This window comes from Pleurodeles waltl, chromosome 9, assembly GCF_031143425.1.
Source record: "Pleurodeles waltl isolate 20211129_DDA chromosome 9, aPleWal1.hap1.20221129, whole genome shotgun sequence".
Taxonomy (NCBI): Eukaryota; Metazoa; Chordata; class Amphibia; order Caudata; family Salamandridae; genus Pleurodeles; species Pleurodeles waltl.
The window spans coordinates 14,824,091-14,835,485 of NC_090448.1; the positions used below are offsets into that span (position 1 = coordinate 14,824,091).

At 40.4% G+C, this 11,395-nt stretch overlaps 1 protein-coding gene across 1 annotated transcript in view; it reads left to right on the plus strand.

The window, feature by feature from the left end:
- Positions 1–6,825, plus strand: part of CCDC51 (coiled-coil domain containing 51) — a 30,449-nt gene extending 23,624 nt beyond the window's left edge. Inside the window, exon 4 of the mRNA XM_069206116.1 lies at positions 6,020–6,825. Coding sequence (XP_069062217.1) covers positions 6,020–6,760 — 741 coding nt within the window. The 3' untranslated portion in view covers positions 6,761–6,825. The remainder of the gene's footprint in view (positions 1–6,019) is intronic.
- Positions 6,826–11,395: the final 4,570 nt, after the last annotated feature.

Here is an 11,395-nt window from a genome sequence, read left to right on the forward strand (position 1 = left end):
GGACTGGATAAGTGAATTTATTATTCTTGATAGAAAACACTGAACACTAATATTTTCTTACCACAAATCTTCAAATATTAATTACATTAACTATTCTATCCATAGTTTTCTTCCTCTAGCTGGATTTGGATACAAATATTGAGTACCGGTTTATTTTATTTTTTTATGTTTTTTTTTTAATTGTTTTGCCTATTTTTCTTCTAACCATATTTCCTAACCTCATCAGGGGTTCCGCCACTTCCTTGGCCACAATGACGTTTTTTTTTTTTTTTACATATGTAAAAGTTGGTGGCGCTAACTTATCGCCAGAAAAGAAAACATCCTTATTCATGCACTGACTTGGGGAGATGGGCAAGAAATTTTAGAAACATTGCCAAATATTACTTTTGATAAACCTGGTGAAGAGAATGCATCACTTAACGAATTTGAGACTACATTATTAAAACTCTACAAACATTTTTTTAATTAATATTCCAGTTATACTACAAAGATATTATTTTGGCAAATGCAAACAAGGACATGAGGAATCTGTAGAAGATCTTGTCACAGCGCTTCGTAAGTTGGCAGTTTTGTGAAATTTTGGTGAGAGTGTTAAATAACGTATACGTTATCAGTTCATGCTTGAGTGCAAATTTGATAAGGTTAGAGAGGAATTGTGGTCAAAAAGTCATCCAAGTCCTACTGAAGTAATAATGGTAGCAAAACAAGTTGAGCATTTTATGTCATGTGTTAAGGAGTTACAGAAGTCTAAAGAATCTGCTTTGTCTGTACATGCGCTTAATATTAAGTCGAAGAAACAAAATCAAACTTCAATCAAAGGAAAGTTATTATGTTACAGATGTGCATCTCCTAGCCATTTAGCCAGTTCAAAAGATTATCCAGCATTACAATTTCTTTGCAACTTATGTGGCAGAAAATGTAATTTTGCCAAGTTTTGAAAATCTACAGTAAAACCTAAACTCAGAGTTAAATTGTAATAGACGATGACTCTAATTTTATTTTACATATAGTCCATGATGTGAATTGTGTGAAGAATGTTGAGTGTGAGTATTTATCTGCTATTGTTGATCTAAACGGTACAAGTGTACCTATGATGGCGGATTCTGGAGCTAAATTGTCACTAGTTTCAGAATCAGATTTTTCTAAATACTTTCAGGGGAAGGTTACACTACACGATCCAAATGTTATTCCCTGCAGCTATGATGGAAAATCTATAGAATTAGTAGGTTATTTTGAGGCTGACATAATGTTCAGAGGAAACATCAGGGAAGATTTATGTGCCAGTGAAAGGTGATACTATTTTGAGTTGGCAACATCAGAAATTACTGGAAATCTATCTGGATCCCAATGCTGTCCCACAAGTGCAAATCCACAAAATAGATATCACAAAAGACATAGTGATGAGTGAGTTTCCAGATGTGTTTTTGTCTAATATCGGATGTGTAAATGGGTACAAACACTGCATATGTATTAAAAAAAAGTTGTTATACTAGTCTCTTGCAAGGTATGAAATGTTCCCTCAAGTCTACAAAGGGCAGTAAAAGATGAACTCAAGAGGTCACAAGCAGATGGTATCATAGAAGCTGTTTAAACTTCTCAATGGATTGTCCCGTTGGTGGTTGCTATGAAAAGTTTTGGAGATATCAGACTTTGTGTGGATCTCAGACATTTAAATAAGGTTGTTATTGAGGACGAATTCCCCTTAGCTAATATTACCAAAATGATCAGTTTATTGGAGGATGCTAAATATTTTTACTGCATTAGACTTGCGGCATCTGTATTTCAAGGATCAATGACACATTTACTTGCTAGTATAAAAGGAGTAAAGATTTTTCAGGGTGATGTCCTCAGTTTTACTGATACATTGGTTGAACATTTACTTAAAGTAAGAAGTGTTGAGTACTTTTCACTTAAAAGGGATTACCTTGAAAAGTAAGAAATGCAAATTCTGTTACCCGGGTAAAACTTACTTGGTGCGTGTGATAGCTGAGACTGGGGTACAACCAAAAGAAGAATTGGTCACAGCTTTTTTTAAATTTGGCTCAACCAAACAAGAAGGAAGAAATCCAAGCTTTCTTAGGTATGGCAGAATGTTATGCCACATATATGCTAAATTTTGCTAAACACTCATGTTGAAACAGGGAGCTACTAAAAAAGGAACTCAATTTGTGTGGACAGATGCTTGTCAGAATTAGTTTAATGATATTAAGTCAGATTTGTCTTCAGCAGTCACTCAAAAGTATTCAACCAATGTTGCCATGTTGTGCCATAACTGATGTGTGTGACAAAGGCTTAGGATGTGTATTTAAACAAATGCAAAAAGGTAAAGAAGACATGAAAGCCTTAGCATCTCCTGCTCCTAAAGAAGCAGAAAAGGTGTTCAACTATTGAGAAAGCGGAATTCAACTATTGAGAAAGAAGCTCTAGCTGTATTTTGGGCTCTCTGGAATTTCAAACAATATTTATGGAGTGTGCACTTTGTTGTTCAATCACAAACCATTGCAAGAGATTTTCGGAAAGAAAGGTTTAGATAGTGTCTTTTCCCATATTTGTAAATGGATAGTGGCTCTACAAGATTTTCAGTTTGTAGTAAAGTATATTCCTATAAGTGAGGATAAATCAGCAGACTGTTTGTCAAGATTAAGAAGTGATGTTCAGGAAACTGTAGATGATGATAGTTCTTGGTGGGTTGATAATGAGGTGAAAGTTTGTACAGTAACTGGTGGTTGTGTATCAAAGTGAGTGGCTGGAAGAATTGGATAAGGACGAAAAATTGAAGATTGTGAGAGAGAGTATTGTTTCTGGAAATGGGTTGTGCCCTAGGGATGAAGGTGTGATGGGATACATCAGTTTCACAGGAATGTTCAGTTGATAAGGGTATTGTACTGCAAAGTTGTAAATTGATCCCTCCTAATAGTATTAGGGAGCGTGTTATACGCCTAGCCCAGGAAGGACACCCAGGCTGGAGTAAAACGAAAGAAAGGCTGAGGACAATGTGTTGGTGGACAGGGATGGATCTGACGGTAGAAAGATTGGTTCGAGATTAAGAGGAACGTAAGTTGTCTGCTAAGACTCTAAAGGTTAGAACATTTCCCATGGTAAAGAGAGAGGTTCCCAAAGATGTGTGGGAAGAGGTTTCATTGTGTATCATGGGACCTATCCGTAGTTGTACCACTTCCAAGTATTTGTTGGCTCTATTGGACAATCTCTTGGGATGGCCTGAAGTCATGGTGACATCTGCGATTACAACAGCATTGGTTATAAAATTCTTATCTGAAGTGTTTGCTCGAGAAGGTAACCCCAAACACATTTTGACAGATAATGGGGTGCAATTTACATCTAAATTGATGCAAGGGTTTCTAGATTATAGAGGAATTATGCATAGAAATGTGTGCTCTACCACCCAGAAACAAATGACATGGTAGAGAGATTTAACAGCAAGCTGAAGGAAGCGATTCAAGTAGCTAAACAGAGAGGAGTGAGTTAGATTGAAATGGTACAATGTAGAGTGGACGAATATAGGTACACTCCTCACTCCAGCACTGGAGTCAGTCCATTTGTACAATTCAGAAAGTTTATTCCTCATACCAAGCTATGTCCACCATGTGTAAGAGTATATGGTAAAGAACAGGCTGGTTTGACTGAACAAATGGAGAAAGGGAGAGCGAGAGACCCTTTATATGCAAAAAACAAAGGAAAACGAGATATGATATACTAAAGTCAGGTGAAAATGTTGCGGTGAAAGTGGGTGATATGGTGATGATAGAATTACCCAGTAACCATGGACATTCTTTATCACATTTTAGAAAATCGTTTAGAGTTATACAGGTGTCCAAGGGAGCTGTGAAGGATTGTCGCGTTTGGAATCAGAATTGTTTTGTTAAACTGTCTTGAAATATAGTGGCCTTTGTTTTGTTTTCTTATTTTATTTATTATTGGCATATTTTATAGTTAGTGGTATATTCCACTCCCCCTGTTATTGTGATGAGTTATTCCATAATGATTCTGTTTTGGAATGTATTCTTTGAAAATGTTACGAGAGGAGGATGCAAGAGGATTGGAGTGAACAGTGGCTGGAGTTTCTTCATTTGTTAATAAAGACTCAACTTATCTTCACCTTCTGGGTTGGATTATTGGCTTTAAATGACACTGCAGCACTCCTGCATATCTTACTCATTACTGTACTATAAGTAGATCCCACTTGCTCTAAACCATTGATTCACACACTTCCTTTCACTGGATGCCTCCCAATCCTGCCTACAACCTGAATTTTTTCCCACATCGTCACCTACCCGAATGACATTTGTGCGCATTTTTTTTAACGGTACCTTGATCATAAAACAGTACAGGCCATGCAGAGGGAGCAAGCGAACGGACTGTAAGCTCAGTTAGATTGTACCCATAATTTTGGTTCATAGTGTTCACGCAGCGTTGTTAATTTACCAGGTCCAGCTGCACCCTAGATCCCCTTGAGACAAGTCAGTTCTTCCTTACCTTTGGTGCCTGAGGTTGTTTTGTGAAGTGTAGTCCACTGCTCTTCTCTGTGGAGTAGTTCTCCCGCTCAACAGTGCAACATCTGTTGAAATAAAACACAACACTTCGAGAGACCTCATGCGATATCGTGCGATTAATATAAAATTTAAAAAAAGCGCAGCCCTAATAAGGTGACAATTGTCATTTCAGCTGACCAGAGCTCTCACTCAAGCCAGTTACAGCATGTAAATCTAATATGTATACAATTTCAAATGATTCGTGTACTCTTTTCTCTCAATATAAACCTATGGAGCATAAACATGCAACAGAAACTGTTTGTTCAAGAAAACTGTGTTACGGATAAGAGACGGGATATTCTTATGGAGAGACTGTAAGAAGACCGTGTCTCGAAGAGAACGATGCATTAGCATAGTGCCAAAATCATTACTTATAGTCACGCTTCTGTTTGCCAATATTGGAAGTGAGGCTATGATTTACTACAAGATGCAAGAAATATGCAGATGTATTTCCTCCAATAAAATGGCTCCTGTGCCTATGGGAATCATGAAACTCAGCATGCATGCTAAAAGGGATGAATTCTTCAGGCTACTATAAACGCAGTATTCAAATTTGATTATGTAATATATGTGTTCAAGTTGTAATATACAAGTGGATGTAAGAATTCATTTTTAAGGCAGCAGTCTGTGTTTTCTCAGAAATAGAGCGCCTTCTCTTTTTTTATTTAGACAGTTACTTCAATGAAGGTAGTAAATAAACCAATTTTCCATCCAACCAAGATTGGTGCAGGCATGATCGTGGCTTGTGGAACTGCAAAAGTAAAGCTTGCGTCTGCTACCACCTCGCCTGGCTCACTCGTTCACAGCATCTATTGTAAATGCACTTTGTGAATGAAACCAAACATCTGTTTTTTTTTTTCACAACAAGAAATTACAAAAAAATTCTTCTTGAAAATGGTTTTGGCAATTGTTTATTAAATTAGGGCTTCCTGCTTAATTATTAATCCAGACAGGTTGAAGGGCAGTTGTGCTTGCAGTATGCAACTGCAGCGTTCATATAACCTTTTTTGGCTCTTTGAGATTGCTTTTTTCCATTTCTTCGAGTGTAACTTTCATGCATATGTTGGGGCTTCAGAGTAGGCATTTTTTACTTGTCCATCTGAGCATATTCCTAGTGCATTTTAAGTTAGTAGGTGGATTGCCGACAGTTAAGGGACAGAATGCATTCAGTGTTTTTTGCCTCCAAGAAAAAAGTTTAGATACCATTGCACGATAAATTATAGTTCAAGCTGTTATCGCTTTGAAGCCAAAACACCATCCTACAGTAATTTGTCCCATTACAAATGCACGGTGGTCAGAGGTCCCGTGCTGGTCTCCAGATGTAAAACCCCTTTCGGACATTGATTTGCTCTAAGTGTGAATGCAAAGAGATAATTTGTCATTTATTTATAGATACACTGATCCTTTTTAGCATTTTTTTTGCATTCAATTACTCATGTGTCCTTAAAGTTGTCTTGTGTTTTCTGCAGGAGGAAAAACGCATCAAAACTGCGTACGCGAACGCAGAGGATTCGGAACGCGAGAAGTTCACCCTCTTTTCAGCTGCCGTCAGGGAGAGCCATGAAAAAGAGCGAGCTAGAGCCGAAAAGACAAAGAACTGGTCAATCATCGGCTCCGTGATAGGCACCATCATTGGGGTCATGGGCTCAACATACATTAACCGGGTCCGGCTGCAAGAGTTGAAATCGCTACTTCAGGAAGCGCAGAAGGGACCAATCAACTTGCAGGAAGCGCTGCATGAACAGGCTGCCACTTACAAACATCAGCAAACAGATCTCAGTAATGCCATTTTGAGCTTACAGCACTTGATACAAAAGGGGTCCGGTGCTGAGGGGATCCCCTTAACTGAAGACCCTCTTATAGTTGAATTAAATAAGCAGACAAACTACTCCAAACAGATTCATACAACCATAGAAAATCTCCAGAAGCAGATGAGCGGCTTAGGAAAAAGTTTATGTAAAGTGTCTTCTGAGGTCCAGAGCGTGAAGACTACACTTGAAAAGACACCGGTGGAAAAATCTCCACCTGTTATTTTCCGAGAGGAAGAAAAGATGCCTTTCACTGTGAGCGATGTGATGCTGGAACTGGTGGACTCGAAGCAGAGCCTGGAATCCCAGATTAATAGGAACTTTCGCTTCTCCGCTGCCTTGACTTGCACGTTCTTTGCCTTCACGGTCTCTGCACTGTACACGCTGTTGAAAGGATCCTAGAACTGACTGTGTCCCTTTAGATCAAAAAGTGATGTTCAATAAAGTGCGCTCTACATTATTAGGAATCATTTTTTAAGGCTTGTGTCATTTGCCCTAGTAGCTTGGTGAGCAGCCTCGTTTCTCTCGACTCCACCGCCATTTTTCTTTTCGGCTCATCGTTGCTTGAGCCACTCAGGTTTGTCTTACAGGGTCTGGTCTGAATCGGTTCTTGATACGTTTTGGCCAATCCGCTTTCCTTAGAGTGACACTAATCATATCTTTAGTTGTATTTTACAAGGGAGGTGGCAGATAAAAAATGTGAAAGTGGGGTACTCTTGAACTGTGTTCCACCAGTTTTAGAATGGTTGCAAGGAAAATCTTAGAACCTTTTGATTGGCCTAAAATCAGATTCTTCCTCTGGTGTGATGGGTGTGTTTTTAGCATTTAATTGGATTAAGTGGCAGCAGTGGACTGGAGTTGTCGACAAGTTCTCTTCTTAACCTCATTGTGAAATCCATGAAAAATCAATTTGTCATTTTAATCCTTTCCTCATGTAACGCGCTTCAGAGGCTTGGAAATGTGCTTAACCAATCTAATTTTTAGAGTCTAAAAAAGGTATAGGTTGTTGTGTTATCCGAAGATTTGCAAGTCCACGTACTATTAAAATGTCCTCATCATACCCAACACATCAACCAAAGTGCCTGCAGACTGCAACTATAGACGTATGTTCTGCAATAGCCCCAGCCTAGCAGTCACCAGAAAACCATTCTAGACCTGTGTTTCTCCCCAATTACTAAACAAAAAATGTTGTTCAGAAAGCAAGAACTTTCCCCTGTGGAAATTTCGGGCTCTACAAGTGCATAGACATATACAATGTAGGAATGAAATTGAGGCATTTGGTCATTTGTAAAAGGTGGGATGAATACAGGTGGTGGTAAATTAAAAGATGAGGTGATTTAGGAAAAGAGGCGCTGAGCATCCGTCAGCCCTAATAGTGGTACATTTTTATGTCGGCCCAAATATAGAGTACCGAAATCCCTGGTACTCATTGTGCCTGCCTTAGAAGGTGAGGTGCTCAGGTGGCCTTGATGCACATTCAGGTTTGTGACTTTGACAATACACAGTGATCTGTGCATTGGATGATACAGTCTACTGATCTTTGCTGTTTTTCAGTCCCACATGTATGGCGCCGGCATTTCAGGATCTTGTCACTTTCCTAAACGTTGATGAATATCGCATAGTTCCATTGTTTTGGTAAGTCAAAACCCGAGGTTACATTTCAATGTGCCTATCTTATACAAGATTTCAGAGTTTTTCTGGTTTCCTTTTCAGATTGTCTTCCTACTTCTGAACTAGTTTGCTGAGTGTGAAGGGGGGGGGCAGAGGTGATGGAATAAATTAAATGTTGATCTTCGGTCACCTGTCTCTCTCAACTTACAGTGTGAAAGTGTCACTTTGAAGGAAATATCACATCTTCCAATGCCTCTGTGGGAGGATGGTCTAATTGTGCAGCTTCTGCAGGGAGGGATGAATAATTGAGTCTTTCCAAATTGCTACTTTTCCTTCCTGTGATAATCTCATAATATACACAATGCTGTGGCAATGTGAGAAAACAGGCCTCAATGATTTAACAGACAGATAAAAATACAGAATCCAAGGATTAATGAACTAGAAAAGGAAGTTCTCGTCACTGGGTCATGAATGTTTGTCGCCTACAAAACTGCAGTGATTTTTATTTTATAAGAATGTGTGTGCAATGTATTTGTTCATCTCCTTCTACTGGGTGGCCCTGTCTCTCTCTGTTCATTTGTATTCATTTTGCACATTCGTCTGAAAGCTCAACTAAACAGTGTTTATAGGAATCGTTCCATGTATTCGACTCATTTCATTATTTCCAGGTTCCTTAACATTACCAGTGACTGAATAGCTGGCTTGTATCTCTCTGCTGTTTTCAGGTCTCATGCCAGACAGCAGATGCGCTGTCACTTGCAAGACATTTCTGGGCTTACAGCCTGCTCATTGCTTGCCATTTGTTGGTGCCATTGTCGCTTTTATCTGCTTGCTAAGGTTGATAAGAAGCATTAGTCGGCACAGTGCAAACATTTGTACACCAACCCCACGTGTCTCCAGAATCAACCCTTGTTGGAGATCTGCAGAACATCAACTTTAAATAGAAATGAACTCTAATATGTCAGTATCCGGCCCCTCATAGTTTCTAATGACATGCAATGCCTGGATCTCAATGAAGAAAATATTAATAACTCACAGAACTAATACATCACACCAGGTTTTGTTGTGCAAAGTGATTAGTGATTAGTGTTTGCCAAACCACCAGTACAGGTCTGTAGCAGGCAAGTGTGCAGAGAGGTTTTGTGGAATGTGGGTGTAGAGCAGGAAACCCCCACACTGGTGTGTAAGGACAGAGTGCAGCCTCTGGGGCTAGCAGCCGGGAGCAGGAGTCCACGTCTGGGATGTCAGCAGCCAGAACTAGCAGAAACTAGGGTCATTGTAACCATATAGTCTTTCTTCCTATCTTCTCCTTTTTAGTCGTACTGCCTGGGGCGGAATTAAACATAGTTTTCCTACCAGGCAGGTATTTTTAACTTCCCAATACCAACCCCTCCAACTCCTATTCAAACATCATTTGGTATTCACCAGACACTGCTCCCATGTCTTCCATTGGTAGTAGCATGCCCGCTCCATAAAGGAATGGGAAGAACCCTGTGATGAAGCATGCCACCAAGGAGCTAATCTTGGTGGATGAGGGTGATACATTGAAAAGCAATGTGTTTTTTTAGGTCGAGCACACAAGTGCTTTGACCTGTTGTAAGTATTGTGGGCTTTTACCCACGCCCACCTCATTCCCATCACTTTCATTCGTTTGTGGGCTCGCCTTCACAAATCCCTGATGTCATTGGTAATTGTTTTACATTTGTCCTGCCTTGGGGCAGTTTTGTTACTGCCTTGCCGGCTCGACCCTGTTACATGGATTTTTTTCTTTTATTTTATTAACAATACAAAACAGATGATTGTCACACATCCAGAAAAATAAGATAGGATGGCAAGAGTGTACGTGATACACCAGCTAACATCGCAGGGCTCATTATCATCTATAGGTGATCCATTAAAGGGAATAACTGTTCTATCACTATATTGGATATATAGGGTCAGTGTATTAAGCTCATTAAACGTGGTCCCCACATCAGGCACTTGCTTATGAATTCAGGTCATAGTATGTAATCCAGGGGCCCCTTATTGAGCAAACTTTACATGGACTACCTCTGCTCTTAGACACCACCCTTTCCGCAGCCATGTACATAACCATCCCCCTCTTCCATTCGGTCATCGTATGGGTCTCCGGAGCCCCCAGGTGTTTCGCGACATCTCTCTTTGCTATTGCCAGGGCTAGGTTACAGAGTGTCAGTTGCTTGAGAGGGAGGTCTATGTCTTGTGGTCCTCCTGTAGGACTGTGTCTAGAACATTTCCCGACTCGGTATGGCGGAGTCTCCAATAAATACTTATTACTGGGCAAGACCAAAGTGTATGGAAATAGTCACCCCTGTAGTCTCCACATCGCACAGGCCGGAGAGGCTGCCTGACCTGTAGTATGGAGGCGCAACCTGTCATGGTAGATTCGGTGTAGTATCTTAAGTTGAATGAGGCATACGTGAGATCTGATTGCCACTTCTCTAGGAAACATAAGAGCTGCCTCCCAGTCTGTGTCCTCTGTGTCTCCTTTTGCTGCTTCCCGCGTGGAACGTAGTTTTAGAAGGGTATCTGGCATATTATTTTTTAAGTGTTCTATACATGGCTGAGACCGCTTTCTGCGGTATTTCTCCCGTCAGTAATCTGCCCTCCTGGGTGAGTACTTGGGTATTTCTGTTTTTGTAGATTCAGCCCTCCGTGCATGCTGTAGTTGGAGATATCGGTAGTACTGTGTCATGGAGATGATACTCCTGTTGTGAGACCGAGAAAGGTGTCAGGTCCCCTTCTAGTAATAGGTCTCCCACCTTCGAGAGTCCTACTGTGTTCCAGTCCCTAAACCCTTTCAAGTAAGCAAGTTTCCTGCCAATAAAGGAGTTTCTCGTGTGTTTTATCAGCCCAGCCAATGCGTCTGGATGTTTTACGCCATACGTCGATCACCATCTGGCTTGCTGGTAAGAGGCGTTGTATTCTTCTGTTCCCATATCGGTAATGTAAATAGGATTTGGTTTGGAATTGCATTCTTCCCAATGCATAAGTGGGATGGGACCCATCTACATATGTCTAGTCATTTATTACCAACAGGTGGAGTGCTCAATAGTACGCCCTAAGGTCAGGGAGAGCAACTCCCACCCAACCCCCTTTATTGTAGACGTTTCTCTGCAAGGTCTGTAAACTCATTCGTGGGTGTCTGTTTTGCCAGAGAAATCGCCTTAATTCTCCATTTGCAGGAAAAGCTCATCTGGCATTTTATAGTAGCAATTCTGTAGCGCATAGAGAAACGTAGGGAGGGTAATCTTCTTAAACGTGGCAGCTGTGCCCATGATAGTAAGGGGGAGCACTTTACAACGCTCTGCATCCATGGAAAAGTCCGACAGTATTTTGCTAATGTTGAGGCGAACACTGTGTTTTCAGCATCTCACATCGCGCAAATGCCCAAGCATTGAAGTCCCT